Consider the following 21,628-nt stretch of genomic DNA (forward strand, 5'->3'; position numbering starts at 1 on the left):
TCGGAAGGAATATGTCACTTCTCCATAGGCTCCTTCATCCTTGTCGGTGGCAGTGACTGTTAGCAACCGAGTGCCTACGGGCAGGTTCTCTGGAACATTCACCCGGTATTCAGGCAAGGTGAAGACGGGCGCGTTGTCATTGGTGTCATAGACAGTGACAGTGATGAGGGCAGTTCCAGATCGAGGGGGGTCGCCCCCATCCAAGGCCGTGAGCACCAAGTGGTGGACGGCCTCCTCCTCGCGGTCCAGGGCGCGCTCGAGCACCAGCTCCGGGAACTTGACGCCCTGGGCGCGGCTCTGCACGCGCAGCGAGAAGTGGAGGCTGGGGCTGAGCTGGTAGCTCTGCAGCGCGTTCGCGCCCACGTCCGGATCCAGCGCTTCCGGGAGAGGAAAGCGCGTCCCCGGGGCGACGTTTTCGTTAATCTTGACGTCTAGATTCTCCGCTTGGAACTGGGGGGCGTTATCGTTGACATCCGTTACCTCCACTTCCACCCCGAACAGCGTGACCTGGTCCTCCACGAGGACGTTGAAGTGGAGCAGGCAGCGCGCGCTCTGGGCGCAGAGCTCCTCGCGGTCGATCCTGCCCGCCGTCACCAAGCCGCCGCTGCGCGCGCTCAGCGCAAACAGCTGCGCCCGACCTCGGGAGACGATGCGCACCCCGCGCTGCGCCAGCGCCCGCGGCTCCAGCCCCAGGTCCCCGGACAGGTTCCCCACCAACGAGCCTTTGTCCAGCTCCTCGGGCACGGAGTAGCGGATCTGCCGGGCTCCGGACTCCCCGGGCAGCCACAGGAAGCAGCCGAGAAGGACCAGCGCGAGGTGCTCGGGTCGCCTTCGCGCGGCCATTGTTCCCTGGGATTCCCCCCAGATCCTTCCCCGGACACGTCCCGTGTTCCAGCGGGCTCCCCCTCGTCTCTCCGTGGCGGCGGGGATCCTCCGCGGCTTGGGCTCCTTACATTCCGGGGTGAGTCTTGCTTGTAGCCCAGGAGCCGGTTTGCAGGAGCGCGGGGTCTTTGTGCAGCCGGAGCCCGGCGAGTGGCGAGCGAGCGCGCGGAGCCTGCTTCTCACGGCGGGTCAACAGCGGCGCCCAGAGTCCTCGCGAGTTACTGCACCCACTGCAGCGCGCCCAGCAAGCGCACGCTGCTGTCTTCCTTCGGTTTAGTTGACACAGATTCCTTGGGTTCCCTGCTGATATCTTTTTGGGGTGAGGAGGTTGGGAGGTCCCCCCCAGGACTTCACACATGCCAGGCACATGCTCTACCATGGAGCTACATTCCCTATCCTCACGCCATTCATCTTTTAAGTAATTACCATTTGCAGGGTTTTTTTTAAAAACTGGGTAGAAAGATGAAGTGGAGCTAAAATAGAATAATATATCAAATGGTAATGTTTGGATAAATATACTATAGCTTTGTAACAATTTTAAAGCAAGAATACACCCAATTTAAAACATAAACTATGATAATTTTATAAGATGCCAGCTATATTTAGAAGTGTCTTATAATTTTATTTGACATTGTGATTTAAATGACCAAGTTATACTTAGCATACGTTCATATAGAAACTGTACTGTGCTCCTTATGAAATAATTAACTTTTAAAGTTGAGGATTTTATATTTATTTGTTTACTTAATGATGTGAGAGGTTGCCCAAATACTTTTTCTGAAAGTTTTGTTAAGCCTTAACAAGTCTGGTTTTTTCAAGGATCACAAGAGCCCAATAGCCCTTATGAACACATAAGATGATGCTAAGTGAAATGAACTCCATGTTATGGAAACGACTGTCATATCACTGTTGTAATCACTTTCAACATGCGATGTGAAACCGTAGTTTCTATTATTGATGATGTTCTTGTATCCCCTTCCTATGGTTGTACCTGCACTATCTATGTATCTTATCTGAGTACATTGGAAACCGTGTATACTGGTATTAGAACTAGGAAACTGAAAGGGAATACCAAAATCGAGAGACACAGGGTAAAAAAAGACAAACGACTACAAAAGCAATACTTGCAAAACTGTTTGGTATAAATGAACTGAACAATTCATGGGGGGAAAAGGAAAGGGGGAGGGAGGAATGAGGGAGGAGGTAACAAACAGTACAAGTAATGTATCCAATGCCTAATATATGAAAGTGTAACCTCTCTGTACCTCAGTTTGACAACAAAAATTTAATAAAAAACCAAGTGTTTTTTTGAAAAATGTAGACACACTCATATATACACATACATAATTGAGAAGTTGACTTATTTAAATGAGTTGAGCAGGTAATTACAACCTAAAGAAACACATACCATAGTTGCCAACTAAAATTAGACTGTAATGAGAAAAGTATATATAAGTATTTCAAACATGAAAAACTTTAATAAACTATAGTAATGTGGATTCTTTGATTTGTTTTTAGTTCTGGATCTCAAACCACTCAGTGTATGCTAGGCAAGTACTCTACCATTGAGCTACGCCCTCAACACTGATATAGGATTTCTTTTTTATGCCAGTCTTGGGACTTCAACTCAGGGCCTGGGCACTGTTCCTGAGCTTCTTTTGCTCAAGGCTAGCACTCTACCACTTGAGCCATAGCGCCACTTCTGGCCTTTTCTGTTTACATGGTATGGAGGAGTAGAACCCAGGGTTTCTTACTTGCAAGGCAAGCACTCTACCACTAAGTCATATTCCAGCATGATGTAGGATTCTTCCCCCCACCCCCAAGTCCTGGGGCTTGGACTCAGGGCCTGAGCACTGTCCCTAGCTTCCTTTTGGCTCAAGGCTAGCACTCTACCACTTAAGTCACAGCTCCACTTCTGGCCTTTTCTGTTTATGTGGTGCTGAGGAGTCAAACCTAGGGCTTCATGCATGCAAGGCAAGCACTACCGCTAAGCCATATTCCCAGCCCTGATGTAGGATTCTTAACAAATAAAATTTTATATTCAGTGACCTGTTCTATCATGGCATTGATGCTCCATATAAATAAGATTTTTACTTAAGCAGTTTTTAGGTAAGCCCATAGAAAATGCTTCACATATTTTCAATTGTACGTCTCCATCAACAACCTTCACTTCTTCCATATAGAAAAGAGCATGCTCAAAAGTGTTCATGTCACTGTGTCTCCATGTACAGAATTCTTGTCTTTACTTATTGATTTTCAATGAGACAGGGTTTCATTGTATAGCTCAAGTTGACCTTGACCTGCAGATCCAGAGAGTGCTGGCATTACAGGTATGTGCTCTTACTCCAGGACAAAGATTCTATCTTTTTGCTTCAAAGATCTGAATATAGACACAGAGACTTAAAGCAAAGAAGCAATAGCCTTCATTTGCTTTCTGAGAAAATTCTTTATGTGGAGGGAAAGAGACTGTGAACGAGTACAATTTGACCCCAAAGAAAAAGGACCATACATATAGAAGAAAGGCAGAGGACCAAAAGCAGAAGAGAACATTCTTCTTAGGGTACTTAATATTGAGCTTGGGGGACCATAAAATCCTTGGAAATGTGAACAAAGCTTGGAGCCATCTCCCATGAAAGAATAGACACATCTATAGTTTTGTATACTTTTAGTATTTATAAATATGCTGGTCCTGCCCCTCATGCTTACAGTTGGAAAAATATATAAATACACAGAGACAGCCACCAAAAGGCACCCAAGAGATTATTTGCAATTAAGTGCTTCTTAGGAAGGAGACCCGTTTCCATATTGGTATTTAATGTTTGGTATTTTAAGTATGAAGAATGTACAAAATAGTATGACAAGCAATTTTAAGTATGAGAAAAATTGAAATGTAGTGCATTTATTTGTTTGGTTTAAAAGCCAAAGTACTAATTTCTGTTTGCTAATCAGAACTTGAAAATCACAGTTTGATTTTTTTTTTTTTTTTTTTTTTTTGGCCAGTCCTGGGCCTTGGACTCAGGGCCTGAGCACTGTCCCTGGCTTCTTCCCGCTCAAGGCTAGCACTCTGCCACTTGAGCCACAGCGCCGCTTCTGGCCGTTTTCTGTATATGTGGTGCTGGGGAATCGAACCTAGGGCCTCGTGTATCCGAGGCAGGCACTCTTGCCACTAGGCTATATCCCCAGCCCCCCCCTTTTTTTTTTTGAGACAAGTGTACAGCAACTTATGAACTGAGTAAGTCTTGGAAAATAAAATTGAGGAAAAGGAAACATGAAGGAGACAAGATGGTAATTAGCTGTGCATCCTAGATATGAACATGAAGCCATATACCTCATGAATATGATCCTAGATATGAACATGAAGCTATATACCTCATGAATATGATCCTAGATATGAGCATGTAGCCATATACCTCTTGATTATGATCCTAGATATGAACACGAAGCCATATACCTCAAGTAAGAGACACTAGGATACCAAAGACACAAAACCCAGACTTACCGGGATTAGAGTCTCAGGAGGTGACATCACGTCATCATGGAGAGGAAGAATTGAGGCCCCAGGAGCAGCACTGCCAACTATGTCTTGAGTGGGATTCAGGGGTGCACTACATTTTAAAAAATTAAACTCTGTCTTTCCCATTTGAGCAACGCACAGATTGTAGGAGTAAGGTAGAGTCCCCTCACTGTAGTTAAGAGAAACCTCTGGTTTCTTCTTAGAACAGAGACTGGATTGAAAGCAGCCCCAGGCAGCTGGGCTGGAGGAGTGTCCCAGACGCAGGGCGATGGCCAGGATCACAGCCAGGAGGAAGAGCACGGAGATCAAGGCCAAGGCGACGACCAAGTAAAACTGCAGCTCGGCCTGGGGGTCGGGGGGCAAAGGGTGGTCGGTGAAGTCCGGCGGCACCTCCTGCAGGCTGTCGGCAAACACCAGGTGCAGCGTGGCGGTGGCCGAGAGGGGCGGCTGGCCCCCGTCGCGCACGGCCACCACCAGGCGCTGGCGGGCCGCGTCCCTGTCGGCCAGGGCGCGGGCGGTGCGCACCTCGCCCGAGCGCAGCCCCAGGCTGAAGAGGCCGGGCTCGCTGGCCTGCAGCACGTGGTAGGACAGCCAGGCGTTGTGTCCCGAGTCGGCGTCCACCGCCACCACCTTGGTGACCAGGGAGCCGGGCTCGGCGGCGCGCGGCACCGTGTGCAGGGGCGCCGAGCCGTCGGGCTCCGGCGCGGGGTAGAGCACGCGCGGCGCGTTGTCGTTGCGGTCGCCCACCAGCACGCGCAGGCTGGCGTTGGCGCGCCGCGGGGGCGCGCCCTGGTCGCGCGCCTGCACCGTGAGCCGGAAGGAGAGCAGCTGCTCGTGGTCCAGGGCGCGCTGCGCGAACACCGCCCCGCTGTGCGCGCTCACCGACACGTAGGACGCCAGCGCGCGCGCCTCCAGGTCGCTGGCCACGATCGAGTAGGACACTTGGCCGTTGCGCCCCGCGTCCGGGTCGCAGGCGCTGACTTGCGCGATGGAGGCTCCGGGAGGGTTGTTCTCGGCCACGTGCACCACGTAGGAGGCCTGCTGGAAAGCCGGCGCGTTGTCGTTCACGTCGGCGATGTGCAGGGTGATGGATGTCTGGGTGGAGAGGGGCGGCTTCCCCCTGTCGGTGGCCGTGATGGTGACATTGTACTCTGCGTCCCGCTCTCGGTCTAGGACGCCATCTGTCACCAGTTTGTAGTGATTAGTAGAGGAAGAATAGATCTTGAACGGAAGACCTTTTTCTATTTCGCACTTGACTTCTCCATTTCCCCCGAAATCCCTATCCCGCGTCTTGAAAATGGCAGCAACCGTTCCTGGAGGGGAATCTTCTAAAATTTGATCCGAGAGAGAAGTGATGATGATTTCCGGGTGGTTGTCGTTTTCATCGAGGATTTCTATGATGACTTTACACTGGGAAGAGAGACCCCCTCCGTCCTTTGCTTCCACCACCATGGTGTATCTGTCCACAGCTTCGTAATCCAGTGGCTGGGTAGTCTGGATCACACCAGTTTTCCCATCCAGTGAGAACGCGTGCCTCGTGCTCTGGGCTGCGCTTCGGAAGTGATAGCTGATCTCTGCATTGGGCCCCTCATCTTCATCCGTGGCCGTCACTTGCCACACGGAGGACCCTGGGGGTAGACTTTCGCTGACGCTGATTCGATGTTCGTCTTGGCTGAACACCGGGGGGTTGTCATTGGCGTCCTTCACCACGATTTCTACTTGGGCGGTGGCGCTTTGTGGCGGGTCCCCTCCATCCAGCGCAGTCAAGAGGAGGCGCAGGGAGCTCTGCTCTTCCCTGTCCAGGAGTTTCTCTAGAGATAACTCTGGGAACTTGTCCCCATCAGAATTAATTCTGACCACCAAGGAGAAGTAAGGGTTAGGACTCAACCGGTACTCTTTAATCGAGTTTGAGTCTACGTCCGGGTCAGTGGCGGGATCTAGGGATATGCGTGCACCGACGGCCAGGGATTCCACAATTTCTAAATGGATTTCCGTCCTATCGAACTGCGGAGCGTGGTCGTTGATGTCCTCCACCACCACCACGACGGGGAAGCTGGTCAGGGGGCTCCCCAGCACGGCCTCCAGCGGCAGCTCGCACGGCCGCCGCTCCCCGCACGCGTGCTCGCGGTCCACGCGCCCCTCCACCACCAAGTCCCCGCTGCCCGCGTCCACGCCGAAGCGCGGCTGCTCGGCGCTCACGCGCAGCTGGCGAGCGGACGCTTCCGGGACGCTGAGCCCCAGGTCGCGGGCCAGGTGCCCCACCACCGACCCCCGGGGCAGCTCCTCCGGGATGGAGTAGCGGAGGGGCTGGCCGAGCCCCGCGCAGAACAAAGGCAGCAGGAAAGGCACGAGTACCTGGGCGGGGCGGGCGCCGAGCCCCTGCGCGCGGCTCCCTCCCATGGCTCGCTCGCGCTCCGGGCGCCGGGTCCGCGAGCTCTACCGCGGCGGAGGGGCCTTCGGCCCGGGGCAGGGTCGGCCTGATTCCGGGGCTGGCGTCCCTGTGAGTGGCCCCCGCGAGCGAGAGGTCTTCTCTCTGTGTGTGATGGGGGTTGCGCTGGAGATTCCCGGCTGCAGGGCTTGGCGATCCGGGCGCCCACGCTCGCTCTCCACTGGCCGACAGCGGCGCCCAGAGGCGCCGCGCGGAACCGCAGCCCGGCTCCTTCAGAAGCCTTCCCCTTCCAAATGTGTACAGTGAGTGTGCTTCCAAAATGCACTCACTCATGAGCCGCAAATGTTAATGTCAGCGTAGAATTAGACTTGGTACTTATATATATATTTAGTATTTCAATAAACTGTGATCCATAGCCCCAAAATTTAAGTAGCAAAGTGAGTATTAGATATTATATTGTGTGCTTCAAGAAGGGATGAACCAGCTTCCTTATTGACCAACTTAAAGGCAATCTCTCTTCAGTACAGATCACACTTCCAGCTTACTTTGAGGCAAATTAAAAATGTATCCTTTCAATCAACCCTTCTTCTAAACACGATGTATTAAGATTGAGGATTTTTATCTTTCAGCCTATCAGTTCCTATAATTTGTTTTCAATGCACAACTTGCCCTACTAAGTTCAGGAAAATTAGAATTCCCCATTTTCATACCCTGCCCAGGCATCCATCCAGGTAGCATTGCGTTTTTGTTGGAAAAAAACAAGTGCTATTTCTGTAGTATAGGACAATAATTATTTGCCACAATGTAATCAGCACATTATTATATTATCTTAAAATCAACACATATCTCAATACTTATTGATACTAAGTATAAAAAGCAACCTCCAGGACAAATTTAAAATGGCAGTTTTCCTAATGAATGATTAAACATGACCCCCAAAAGATACTTTACTTTTTTCCTACTAGCTTAAGGTTAAAAAGTGTGTGTGTGTGTGTGTGTGTGTGTGTGTGTGTGTGTGTGTTGCTCCAGATGAAGCCTGAGGCTTTATACAAGTGCTCTACCACTGAATTAAAACTGCTCATCCTCAAAAATATTGGACAAAATTAAGGTCTTTATGCCATAAAGGATTTCTAGTTACACTCCTTATGTTCTTAGTAGTAAAATACTAGATATTGGAAAAGTGGCAAGGACAAAAGAATTCTCTATTTCCACACAAACACCAGCATTCACCTGTGGATCATGTGGTTAGAATTTTGAGTCAACTTCAAGTTTATTTTCAGATACTCTCCTGGAATGTCTTTTATCACTTGAAAATTTGACCTTATATTTAAAAAGTAAGCTTTTCCTCCTAGCTAAGTGCCAGTAAAATATTTTTCGAATCTCCATAGGATCTTTTGTGAATATTTTCCTAACATACTCATATACAGACTCATTTTTGTAGCCTCCAGGTTGGAAAATGGAGCCAAAGACAACAAAGAGCTGAAAAGTAATTAATCTTGCCTTTCACAGGACTCAGTCTTAGCAATTTTTATTGAGCAAGTTTATACTATAGTAAAAAGAAGTGCCAATCTATGTTTTATAACAACATTACAACATTAGAAAATTCTAATCTTTGATTATACAAGCAGAAAGGACCCTTCCTTCACCATTGAAAATGCATCCCTAGCTGGGTGCTGGTGGCTCACACCTGTAATCCTAACTACTCAGGAGGCTGAGGTCTGAGGATCATGCTTTCAAGTCACACCTGGCAGTAAAGTCCGTGAGACTTTTATCTCCAATGAACTACCAACAGCCAGAAATGGAGTTGTGGCTCAGGTACTAGAGTGCTAGCCTTGAGTGAAAAAGCTGACGTACAGTATCCAGCCCCTGAGTTCAAGCCCAGTATGGACACACACACACACACACACACACACACACACACACACACACACACACACAGCTTTTCTAGGCTTTGAAAATAGCTGAAGTTTAAATCTTCCTCACAAAAGATGTTCAAATACCAGTAGTATCTACAAACTTCAACTTACTGGCATATTTTCTTGCCATAGAAATAAAAGAGTGGAAGGGATTGATGATAGCAATAATCAATAAACTTCAGAAAGAGAAATCAAATGGGAAAGTTTGTAGTGAACCACTGTAATCAAGTTACCCAGTCCAAACAGCCCCATCCATGCGTGATGATGAAAACTGTTTCAAGATGAATATTTTCAATGACCCTATGTTAATTATGAAAAAGCAAAAATTACTAGGTATGTAACTAAAATACCATCCTTCAGGTGTTGAGGTGAATATTAGACTAAATGAAAACTTTGATGGCCTAGTAGGTGACTACTGGGATACCTAACAGATGAATCACACACAGGCATGCATCTGGGCAGGAATTAAGACTTGATCTAAAAACTGGAGAAAAACCAGGGCTGGGGGCTTGTCTCAGGAGTATGCTGATCAAGCCTCAAGCCCTGAATTTAAATCCAAATCCTGCCAAAAGAAAAATGGTTAGAAATATTACTACTACTACTACTATGACTACGACGACTACTGCTATTACTCTCAATTTATGCGACCTTAAAGTAGAAATATCACTTGATAATTGTCATAAACAGAAAGGAAAAATAGAACTCACAGGAACCAAAGGAGTGTCTTCAATGGGAAACCTGGAGTCCACTGAATCACCCAAAGGCTCACTTTTCTCACAGCTCTCCTGGCTGATGAGCATGTCCGCATAGTTGGGCTGAGGGAAGATTAGGTGGCTCTTTCCAGAGTCAGCTGTGAGAGAAAACTCTTGGGAATAGGTCTGCAGGAAAGCTTGCACCCCATCCACACCCACAAAGTGCGAGGTAGGCACGCCAGTCAACCTGCCGCTCCCAGTCTGCAGCACACTGGAGGAGTGCCAGCGACGTATCCTGAGCACCAGCAGCACCAGAACAAAGGCCAGGAAGACACAGGAGATCACAGCTACTGCCACTACCAGGTACAGCGTGAGATCAGAGTCCTCCAGGTCAGCAGGGGTCTTGATGCTGCCCAGGTCGGCCAGGACCTCCGGGATGCTGTCGGCCACGGCGACGGTGAGGGTGACGGTGGCCGAGAGGGGCGGCTGGCCGTGGTCCTGCACCGCCACCACGAGGCTCTGCTTGAGCGCGTCTCTGTCCAGCAGGGCCCGCGCCGTGCGCACCTCACCCGTGTGCAGCCCCACCGTGAAGAGCCCCGGCTCGCTGGCCTTGAGCAGGCGGTAGGACAGCCAGGCATTCTGTCCTGAGTCTTTGTCCACGGCCACCACCTTAGTTACCAGGTATCCTGGCTCTGCAGAGCGAGGTGTCAGTTCTACACCAGTGGAACCATCTGTAGGGAGGGCAGGGTACAGGATCTTGGGAGTGTTGTCATTCTGATCCACCAAGAACAGGCTCAATGACACATTGCTGCTGAGTGGTGGGTTCCCGCCATCATGTGCCTTCACTTGCATTTGCAGATGTTGAAAGTGCTCATAGTCAAAAGATTGCAATGCATATAGCGTGCCGGTGTCGGAGTTGATGGAGATGTATGAGGATAGTGGTGCTCCCTGGATGGTGTCCTCCACCAAGGAGTAAGTAATCTTAGCATTCTCATTGTCATCCGGGTCGTGGGCAGTCACAGAGAAGATGGAGGTGCCTCTGGGGTTGTTTTCCGGGAGGTAGACTGAGTAGGAGGCTTGAGAGAAGGTAGGAGGATTGTCGTTGATGTCGGTCACGTGCAGGGTGATGTGAACTTCTGTGGATAGGGATGGGGTTCCTCTGTCTTTTGCTGTCACGGTGATGTTATATTCAGATGCTGTCTCTCGATCAAGGCTTTGGGCTGTCAACAGTCTATAATCATCGTCTCCTGAACTTTCTAATTTGAAAGATGGATTTTCCTGGATGGAACAGACAACTTGGCCATTTCCCCCCGAGTCTTGGTCATGAGCATTGAAAAGAATGAGTACCGTTCCTGTTGGAGCATCTTCTCTGACTGGGCTAAATAGGGAGGTAATGGCTACTTCGGGCCTGTTGTCGTTGACATCGTCCACCAAAATCAGCACTTTGGTTCTCCCTTTCAATCCCCCGCCATCCTCAGCCTGGATTTCCATCTCATACGAAGAACATTCTTCATAATCTAGATTTTGTGCCACTGAGATTTCCCCCGTGTCTTCATGAAGATGGAATAATGGAGATTGCTTTTCATTGATTTTCCAGAATTTGTACACTACTTTTCCGTTGGCTCCCTCATCGGGGTCACTAGCTCTTACCGTGAGCAGCAGGGTCCCCGGGGGCACGTTCTCCAGGACTTTCACTCGGTAGATCGGCTGAGCAAACACCGGGGCATTGTCGTTGGTATCCAACACTGTCACCTGGATGCGCATGGTGCTGGAGCGGGGAGGGTGGCCGCCATCGGAGGCGGTGAGGACCAGGTGGTGATTGGCCGCCTCCTCCCGGTCCAGGGCGCGCTCGAGCACCAGCTCTGGGCTCAGGGTTCCGTCGTCCCCGCTTTGCACATGGAGGGAGAAGTGGAGGCTGGGGCTGAGCTGGTAGCTCTGCAGGGAGTTGGCGCCCACGTCTGCGTCTGCAGCTTCGGGGAGAGGGAAGCGCTCTCCGGGGCCCGCCATTTCGCTAATTTTCACTTCCAGATTGTCAGCCTCAAACTTGGGAGCATTGTCGTTGACATCGGTTACTTCCACCTCTATTCCGTACAGTTTCACCCTGTCCTCCACCAGGACTTTAAAGGTCACCAGGCAGCGCGCGCTCTGGGCGCAGAGCTCCTCGCGGTCGATCCTGCCCGCCGTCACCAAGCCGCCGCTGCGCGCGTCCAGAGAGAAAAGCTGCGCCCGACCTCGGGAGACGATGCGCACCCCGCGCTGCGCCAGCGCCCCGGGCTCCAGCCCCAGGTCCCGGGAGAGGTTCCCCACGAAGGAGCCTTTGTCCAGCTCCTCCCACACGGAGTAGCGGATCTGCCCGGCCCCGGCGCCCCACAGCATCCCCAGGAGCGCGCAGAGGAGGGCCAGCCTCCGGGCACACCGCCGCGCCCTGGGCGCAGCCATTGTTGCTGGGCTCGGGGATTTTCTCCGAAGGCTCCCGGTGCGCGCAGGCTCCTCAGCGCCGTCTTTTCCTCCTGCAAAGTCCGATTTGTTTTTTTTTCTTTTTCCCCCAGATGAGAGCTAGGGTGTCCCCCTGGGTAAGAGGTTTCGTGAGGAACGCGGGGCTTTGTGTGGCTGCGGATCTGGAAATCCGGACGAAGCTGTTTTTCTTAGAGTTGGTGAACAGCGGCGCTCACAGTCCTAAATCGTTACTACACCGACGGAGAAACTCAACTTTTCCCCTTTGGGGTTTTTATTTTTAAGATAGGGGGTCTCCTGGAGACAGGGTCGCTCAGGCTGGGCTGGAATGCTTGGCTTCCAGCCATTCTCCTGCCCCAGCTTCTGAGCAGCTAGTACTTAACCCCCGTAAGCCACAGCACCCAGCAGGACAGGCAACATTTGATTATCGGTGAAGAAAACAAGCCTCTCTTCTCATCAGAATTTAAGATTTTTCTATTTTAAAAAAATAGCACTTATGTTTCAAAAGAAATGGCCATGTGTGGATATCTAATTTGTAAGTAAAGTGGAATGAAAATTCTTGTCACTAGGAGTTCAATCAACTATCCATTGCGCCACAGAGCCACCTTGAAATTTCTGTATTAAATCACTAGGGTTTTTTTTGCGCTTCACATAAACTTTTTGGTAGAATTCTACACACTCCAGATATGTACATAGTTGTAATTTTACGGTGTGTCATTTACTTCAATGTCTTTCAACTTTCAGAAGTAATTACTATGTCCAATCCTCTTTGGAAACACACTTATATGTTAAGGGTTTATACTTTTACTATGTATTATACATTATAGAAGACTGCTGAATAAGTACATGGATAGATTATACACTTTGAAGTTATTTTATAAGGTTAATTTATTTTGATGGTAAAATTCCCAGAGAAAGATTTCTTTGAAAGTTTTGTGTAAGGGGTAGGGAAAAGTTTCATCAAGTAAAAATATTTTTAATCAGGCAATAGATTTTCTTCCTATTGCTAAATTTTGCAGAATTAGGTCTTAACATTTACATATTTTTGTGATTAATCTTTTCTACTACTTCAAATGTTTAGTTTTAGTTTAGTTTTCTGTACAGCTACTTGACACATACACAAAAAAAGTGAAATGAATATAAAGGGAAAAACAGATTTCCATTACCATCCTCCATGGATAAATAACACTTATTTTGTTTTGTAATACTGGAAGTGGAACCCAGAACTTCAAGTATGCTAGGCCAGTGCTCTGTCATGGAGTTACACACCAGTGTAAGGCCCAGAGTGTAATTCAATGGAAAGAGCTTGCCTAACATGAAGTCATGGGTTCAATCCCAAACATTAAAAAGAAAGAGGAGGGGGAAGAATAGGACAAGGAAGAGGAGGGAGAGGAGGAGGAAAGAGGGTGCAGGAGGAAGGGGAAAGGAAAGAGAAAAAGAAATAACAGAATTTAAGAGTGATCTTAAATAGCTGGGCACTGGTGGCTTAGGTCTGCAATCCTAGCTACTCAGTAGTCTGAGATGTGAGGATTGCAGTTCCAAGCCAGCCCAGATAGGAAAGCCTGTGAGACTCATCTCCAATTAACTTCCAAAGAGTCAAGGCGAAGCTGTGGTCACTAGTCTTGAGCAAAAAGATTCAAGGACAGCACCTAGGCCTTGAGTTCAACCCCCAGGACTAGCACAAAAACAAAACAGTAGTTTCGAGCTTATTTTAAGGATTATTTAAAGCTACATGATAATGTAAAGCAAAGAACACAAAATATAGAAATACATTATTAAAAAATAAAGCCACATGCTGATAGCTCATTCCTGTCTTCCTAGCTACTCAGGAGGCTGAGATCGGAGGATCATGGTTCAAAGCCAGCCCAGGCAGAAGAGTCTCTGTGACACTCTTATCTCCTATTAACCACTAAAAACCCCCAGAACGGGAGATATGGCTCAAAGTGGTAGAGCCCTAGCCTTGAGCAAAAGAACTCAGGGACAGTACCCAGGCCCTGAGTTCAAGCCCCACAACCAAAAAAAAAAAAGTAAAAAGCTCATGTATCATTTTGTAAATAAGCTATTATCACTTACTAGGAAAACCAAGCAAAAGATTTATACTATGTAATGGAAACTTTCAAGTATGATGGACTTTGTAGCTTTTACAATAAGAATAGAATAATTCTGAGTTCTCTTTCCCTCTTACAGAAACAATGGGAAAACATCTATTACTTATGTTTAGTGCTCCAAATTCTAAGACAAATCTGGATTTTTTTTTTTTACCACCTTTTCCTTCAGAGACAGTATGTCAGGAATGGAGAGCATGAGAAATAGAGACATTTCCCTTTTTCTATTCCTCTTTCTTTCCCCCCTTTTCTCTACTGGGTACTAAGCCCAAGACCATGAGTATACTGAATAGTGTCCTACCACTGAATTATGCCCTCAATCCCAGACCGTTCTTTTCTTTAGGCTTTTGCATTCAAGAAAATCTGAGAGAACTTAGGGACTTGGACCTGAGCAATTCAGCAGGTCTTTCTCGTTCATGCACACAAACGCGCATAGCATTTTTTCATACCTCTATAAAGAGTAGGGTGTCAAAAGTCATGATTCCATTAAGTATGAATTCTATTGAATAAGGAGAAAGTAAAGGGATGTGCCCCAAAGAAAAACCCAGCCAAAGGTCCCTGTTCTATAGCAAAGAAATGGCTATATTTTCCTTCCCTAATTCGAACAATAGTTTCCAGGGCCTAGAAAACATTGGTTTGGCCCTGTCAAGGCAATTGCAAGTAGAGTTTGAAATTTAATAGATTGCTTAACTGGGTTTTTGCGTTTGTTTTGGTGCAGATCCTGGGGCTTGGACTCAGGCCCTGGGTACTGTCCCTGAGATCCTTTTGCTCAAGGCTAGATCTCTACCACTTGGGTTACAGCTCCACTTCTGGCTCTCCCTCCCCAGTAGTTTTAGTGGAGATAAGAGCCTCACAGACTTTTCCTGCTTGGGTTGGCTTCAAACTGTGATGCTCAGATTTCAGCCTCCTGAGTACCTAGGATTACAGGTGTGAGCCACCAACACCCAGCTATGAGCTGCTTTAAAAAGTGAAATTCAAGGCTGGGAATGTAGCTTAGCGGTAGAGTGCCTGCCTAGCATGCATGAATCCTTGGGTTTGGTTCCTCAGTTACCACATACACAGAAAGAGCCAGAAGTGGCACTGTGGCTCAAGTGGCAGAGTGCTAGCCTTGAGCAAAAAGAAGCCAGGGACAGTGCTCAGGCCCTGAGTCCAAGCTCCAGGACTGGCCAAAAAAGAAAACAGTGAAATTCAATAAATCTAGACCTGCAGATGATCTTATGTCCAAATGTCACTTAGTAAAAAAAGATGCCCGTACCACTGTAAAGAACGAAGTGAATGATTATGCACTTAAACTTTAATGTTTCCATTCCATCAATATGTATATTTGTGTGGATGGATGGAGAGAGAGAGAGAGAGAGAGAGAGAGAGAGAGAGAGAGAGAGAGAGAGAGAGAGAGAGAATATGGTGGTATGAAATTGTCATCCAGTCTGGGGAGGCTATGGCAAATCTCCAGTCCTAGGCCTTCCTGCCCTACACAACAGTTTTGAGGCCAGAAAACATAAAAAAAAGATATAATTAATGGGTAAATTCCATTACCTTTGAAAAAGAGAAAGTCTCCAATCCTTTTGCTGTTGATTATATACACTCCCAGTACTTTGTAAATTTGACTATCTCACCACTTGATGTACAACCTTACCCCTTTCCTAGGAATCCTTGATGTCACCTAGGCTCTCACGATCCACTCCTCTCTGCGAGGAACATAAGTACCACCTTCAGAGTGAGGATAACTTTTCAAAGACAATTACTCGCTAGACCTGAAATGGCACTGTATTTGCATGAAAATATAGGTAAATTCAAGGAGGAGAAGTAGACATTTAAACAGAACTCACCTGCGGCGTTAGAATCTCAGGGTGTGAGGTTGGCTCACTGGAATTACAAAGTGGAAACATGGCTCCAGATGGATGGCCGCAAAGAATGTCTTGTCCTGAACTCAACTGCTCACTGTACTTCAGGAAACTTAACTCTGTCTTCCCCGACTGGGCAACACACAGATTGTAAGAATAAGGCAAAGTTCCCTCGCTGTAGTTGGGGGCAACCATGGGCCCTGACTTGGAACAGACACCTGACTGCAAGCAGCCGCAGGCCGCTGGGCGGGACGAGGGCTTCAGACGCAGGGCGCCGGCCAGGACCAAGGCGAGCAGGAAGAGCACGGAGATCAAGGCCAAGGCGACAACCAAGTAAAACTGCAGCTCGGCCTGGGGGTCGGGGGGCAAAGGGTGGTCGGTGAAGTCCGGCGGCACCTCCTGCAGGCTGTCGGCAAACACCAGGTGCAGCGTGGCGGTGGCCGAGAGGGGCGGCTGGCCCCCGTCGCGCACGGCCACCACCAGGCGCTGGCGGGCCGCGTCCCTGTCGGCCAGGGCGCGGGCGGTGCGCACCTCGCCCGAGCGCAGCCCCAGGCTGAAGAGGCCGGGCTCGCTGGCCTGCAGCACGTGGTAGGACAGCCAGGCGTTGTGTCCCGAGTCGGCGTCCACCGCCACCACCTTGGTGACCAGGGAGCCGGGCTCGGCGGCGCGCGGCACCGTGTGCAGGGGCGCCGAGCCGTCGGGCTCCGGCGCGGGGTAGAGCACGCGCGGCGCGTTGTCGTTGCGGTCGCCCACCAGCACGCGCAGGCTGGCGTTGGCGCGCCGCGGGGGCGCGCCCTGGTCGCGCGCCTGCACCGTGAGCCGGAAGGAGCGCAGCTGCTCGTGGTCCAGGGCGCGCTGCGCGAACACCGCCCCGCTGTGCGCGCTCACCGACACGTAGGACGCCAGCGCGCGCGCCTCCAGGTCGCTGGCCACGATCGAGTAGGACACTTGGCCGTTGGGCCCCGCGTCCGGGTCGCAGGCGCTGACTTGCGCGATGGAGGCTCCGGGAGGGTTGTTCTCGGCCACGTGCACCACGTAGGAGGCCTGCTGGAAAGCCGGCGCGTTGTCGTTCACGTCGGATAGCTGCAGGGTGACGTTTTTGCTGGAGGAGAGGGCCGGCTCGCCCCTGTCCGTGGCAGTGATGGTGACATTGTACTCAGGCGCTACCTCTCGGTCTAAGGTACCATCCGTTACCAACTTATACGAATTTTTGGAAGAAGAGATGATCTTAAAAGGAACGTCGCCTTCTAGTTGACAATTAACCTCCCCATTTTCTCCAGAATCTTGGTCACGTATTTTGACCAAAGCGATCAGTGTCCCCGGCGCTGCGTTTTCCGGAATCATTTCGAGTAGAGGATGGAATGTAATTTCTGGGCTGTTGTCATTCTCATCTTGAAGGTTGATTTCCACGGTACATTGCGCAACCAGTCCTCCGCCATCCCGCCCTTCCACCACTACAGAATAGGCCTTGATGTCTTCGAAATCCAGGGCCCTTTGGGTTGTAATTTCCCCGCTCTCGGAATTCAGGCTGAAAACGTGTTCGGTCCTGTGGAAGGAGTAGGTGATTTCCGAGTTGATGCCCTCGTCTTCATCCGAGGCTGTCACACGCAGCACGGTGGTCCCTGGAGGCGCATTTTCCGGGAGGCTGGCTCGGTACACCTCCTGGCTGAACACAGGGGCGTTATCGTTGGCATCCGTGACGCGGACGCGGAGCTCGGCCGTCCCGCTCAGGGGTGGATCCCCACCGTCCAGGGCGGTCAGGACCAAACGGTGGGAACTCTGCTGCTCCCGGTCTAATGGTTTTTCCAATATCAATTCTGGGTATCTGCTGCCATCTTGTTTTTCCTTATTTACCAGGGAAAAACTAGGGCTGGGAGAGAGTTTATAACTCTGCAGAGAGTTGGGGGCGACATCCGCATCGTCCGCCTCCTCCAGTATAAACCGCGTGCCTGGCTGTGCGGACTCACTTATTTCCAGCTCAAAGGAAACCTGGCTGAACTGTGGCGCGTGGTCGTTAATGTCCAAGACCTCCACGGTCACGTGATAAAAGTTCAACGGGTTTTCGGCCACCGCCTCAAATTCCAGGGCGCAGAGCGGCCGCTTCCCGCACAGCGCCTCCCGGTCCAGCCCGCGGGGGCCCACCAGCAGCTCCCCGCGCCCCGCGCGCACGCTGAAGCGGGGCTCCTCCGCCCCGACGCGCAGACGGCGAGTCGCCAGCTCCTCCGCGCTCAGCTTCAGGTCCGCGGCCAGGTTCCCCACCACGGCGCCCGCGGGCAGCTCCTCGGGGACGGCGTAGCGGATCTGCTCGGGGCGCGCGGGCCCCAACAAAGACAAAGCCAGCAGGACGACGGGAACGAGCCGCGGGCGCCCGGGCGCGCGCGCGGCGCCGCGCCCCATCCTCCGCGCTCCCCGGGGCGAGCTCACCCGCCTGGAGACTCCAAGCTCCGAGCCGACTTGACCTCCGGTTCCAGCCCAGGAAAAGATCCTTCTGTTTGCTCTGAAGGGGCGGCGTAAAGCCCGGCGCTGGCGAGTCCGGTCCGGCTGCCTTAGGAAGCGCCTTGCGGCTGCGCGGGGCGCGCGCTCAGCCTCTCCACTTTGGCCAACAGCGGCGCCCAGAGTCCACACCAGGAAACTGCAGCCTCTGCCCTTCCAGCTTAAGCAGGCAGGGGAACTGCAGCTATGTCGAACCAACATCCAGCTGCGTTTTTATGTTCATATATTTAACAATGAGTTGTTAAGTATCACTTTCCTTCCTTCCAGATTATTAGAAAGGCCGAGGTTTTACACAAGCCTACGTATACTGATCCACGCTTTCACCATTCTCCAAATACACATGGAACTCTTCATATACAACTTAAGCATTGTCCTTTTGAGTAATAGTATGATGAGTAAAACTGTGACCTTGTCCTCAGAGAATTCTCTACTGATTCCACAGATTCATTTCCTTTTTTGGCTATATGTAGAAGCTGCTTTTATTTTTTTCTTCATCCATTCTCATGATTTTACCCAAATGTTTCCAGATAATTAATACTGTTTCATATTACATAATATAGAGAGAGGATCAGTACTGTTGAACTTATTTTATAAGCTTGTGAAATCTTGTACCAGTTTTCAAACATCTCCTCTTTCCAATAACACCAACACTGTCTTATAAAAATAAGTTCTCACTTATGTAGCCAAAGTAAGGTATACTCTCTGTATCTCAAAATTATTTGGCCTGTATCTACTGTTCATATTACAGTAATTCTTAATTACTTACTCTTCAGTACAAAGAAACAAGGGATAGTCAAATAGACTGAATTATTTCCCTAATACCTACCTTATCTTGAAGTAAGGTCTTTAGAAGTGAATGAAATACATTCACCGTAAACTTATAATAAATACAATGTCATTTTGTCTAACTTTATACTCATCGAATTTTTTGTGGTGTTGGAAAATCAAACTTGTGCTCACACAGTTTAGACAAGCACTGTTCTTCAAGCTCCCATTAGTTAAACCTTTAAAAGAACATTATAGGGACAGTAAAGAATTGATTTTCCACCAGAACAAATGTTCTTATGCTTTATAAAGTTGTAAAGTACCAGTAATGTAGCCCAAGTACTAGTAACAGAGTGCACCATGATGATACAGAAAGTATGAAGTCACCTACCACCCACTGTATATGCAACATAAGATGGACTATTTCACAAGCCTTGGGAAATACTCTTTTCCATTACAGAAGGAAAGATTGATCATGTCTTCCACTTTCAACTGATGACAATCAAGTCAGGGTTAACTTTATTCAAATGCTTTACAAAGTAGTAAGAATATTGTAGCAAAGATGGAAAATCATTTTAATGGGATTTATCAGTTTATTTAAAATTTTGTACATGAAACTTGTTACTAAAACTCATTGGAACTTTATTGAAATATGTTTTGAATTTTAAAAAGTCACTTTAAATGGTTTAAAATGATACTTCAGATGTGATTTGGTTGGGGTTGGGGGGGTAAGGAACAGAATCAATACTCATTCTAGAATTTAGATTTCATATCTCAGTTAGTGTAAATCCCAGGATGGGGCTATTATTATTATTTTTGCCAGTCCTGGGGCTTGAACTTGGCCTGGGAACTGCCCCTGAGCTTCTTTTTTGCTCAATGCTAGCACTCTACCACAGGGCCACTTCTGGATTTTTCTATTTATGTGGTACTGAGGAATCGAACCCAGGGATTTGTGCATGCTAAGCAAGCACTGTACCACTAAGCCACATTCCCAGCCCCGGGGCTATTATTATCTCTCTCTCTCTCTCCCTCTCTCTTTCTCTCTCTCTTTCTCTCTCTCTCTCTCTCTCTCTCACACACACACACACACACACACAACAGCCAAGGACCAGTCTCACCCTTCAAAAGTGCTTATATTTTTAAATATAGGAAGTAACAAAGATTTGATGGGTACTCATGCAGAAACAAAGCTCACAAAATGTTTAAAGAAATATTGTTTAAGATGTTTAAGAAATATTTCAAGAGCCTAGTTATAGGTTAAAAGAATCCTTGAATTGTGACATATATTTGATGGCTGTTAAGGCAATACAAGGATATGAAAATCTCAATTCTTTTTTTGCAGTCCAAATGTATACAATAGGAAAGTTACGGGGGGGGGGACAGGTATAGGTAACTAATAGGTTACTATAGGTAACTAGTGACAAGAGTTAAATAGTGGAAAGATTAGAAAAGGTTGAATAATCTCTTGTCCAATCCTTTTGAAAGCAAATCAAATAACCTATGACTATTAAGTGTTCAATTTTAGTGTCACCACTAAAATAAACAAAATTAGTGTCACCACGAAAATAAACAAAACGTTGTGACATGCCTTAAAATTCCTTTGAGAAATAAAGAACTGAACTCACCGGTGCACAAGCAGCTTCATCTCTACTTTCATGAAAATCTATAGGGGTTACCAAAGAATCCGTTTTCTCACTGCTGTCTTGGCTAATGAGCATGTCTGCATAGTTGGGCTGAGGAAAGATAACGTGGCTTGTCCGGGAGCCTGAAGTAAGGGAGACCTCATGGGAATAGGTCTGCAGAAAAGCGTGCACCCCGTCAATGCCCACAAAATGTGAGGGAGGCACCCCCACTGGGCCACTCCCAGAAGCCCGGAGTAGGCGAGACTTCTGCCAGCGCTGAAGTCTGAGCGCCAACAGCGCAATGACAAAGGCTAGGAAGACACAGGATACAATGGCCACGGCCACCACCAGGTGGAGCGTGAGGTCTGAACCATCCGGGGCATCCGGGACCCCTACACTGCTCAAGTCAGCCAACACTTCCGGAATGCTGTCAGCCACGGCCACGGTGAGGGTGACGGTGGCCGAGAGGGGCGGCTGGCCGTGGTCCTGCACCGCCACCACGAGGCTCTGCTTGAGCGCGTCTCTGTCCAGCAGGGCCCGCGCCGTGCGCACCTCACCCGTGTGCAGCCCCACCGTGAAGAGCCCCGGCTCGCTGGCCTTGAGCAGGCGGTAGGACAGCCAGGCGTTCTGTCCTGAGTCCCTGTCCACGGCCACCACCTTGGTCACCAGGTATCCAGGCTCTGAAGAGCGAGGTGCCAGTTCTACACCAGTGGAGCCATCTGTAGGGAAGGCAGGATACAAGACCTCAGGTACATTGTCATTCTGGTCCAGCACGAACAGGCTCAGTGACACGTTGCTGCTGAGGGGTGGGTTTCCGCTGTCACTGGCAATTACCAGTAACTGAAAGTCTTGGATTTTCTCATAGTCAAAAGATTGCAGAGCATACAGAACACCAGTGTCGGAGTTAATAGAGATATAGGAGGACAGAGGCACTCCTTGGATTGTGTCCTCA

General features: G+C 49.1%; 2 protein-coding genes across 13 annotated transcripts in view; both read right to left on the bottom strand.

Annotated features, from left to right (window-relative positions):
- LOC125340134 (protocadherin gamma-A10-like) overlaps nucleotides 1-1,331 on the bottom strand; it is a 3,309-nt gene extending 1,978 nt beyond the window's left edge. The window contains exon 1 of the mRNA XM_048331586.1: nucleotides 19-1,331. Coding sequence (XP_048187543.1) covers nucleotides 19-843 — 825 coding nt within the window. The 5' untranslated portion in view covers nucleotides 844-1,331. The remainder of the gene's footprint in view (nucleotides 1-18) is intronic.
- Nucleotides 1-21,628, bottom strand: part of LOC125339773 (protocadherin gamma-C4) — a 365,900-nt gene that overhangs the window by 80,076 nt on the left and 264,196 nt on the right. Inside the window, exons 1-2 of one of the 12 annotated variants that reach the window (XR_007208618.1) lie at nucleotides 4,296-6,932; nucleotides 4,092-4,184 (exon numbers count right to left, since the gene is read on the bottom strand). The exons of 6 other annotated variants lie outside the window; for them this stretch is intronic. Coding sequence is in view for 5 of the 6 variants with exons in the window: in XM_048331021.1 (XP_048186978.1) it covers nucleotides 9,409-11,832 (2,424 nt within the window). In the remaining variant the exon portion in view is untranslated. Of the gene's footprint in view, nucleotides 1-4,091; nucleotides 4,185-4,295; nucleotides 6,933-9,408; nucleotides 13,143-15,785; nucleotides 18,194-20,679 lie in introns of those variants that run through there. 5 more of the 12 variants (XM_048331022.1, XM_048331030.1, XM_048331029.1 and 2 more) reach the window with 5 other exon arrangements.

Source organism: Perognathus longimembris, chromosome 22 (genome assembly GCF_023159225.1).
Source record: "Perognathus longimembris pacificus isolate PPM17 chromosome 22, ASM2315922v1, whole genome shotgun sequence".
Classification (NCBI taxonomy): Eukaryota; Metazoa; Chordata; class Mammalia; order Rodentia; family Heteromyidae; genus Perognathus; species Perognathus longimembris.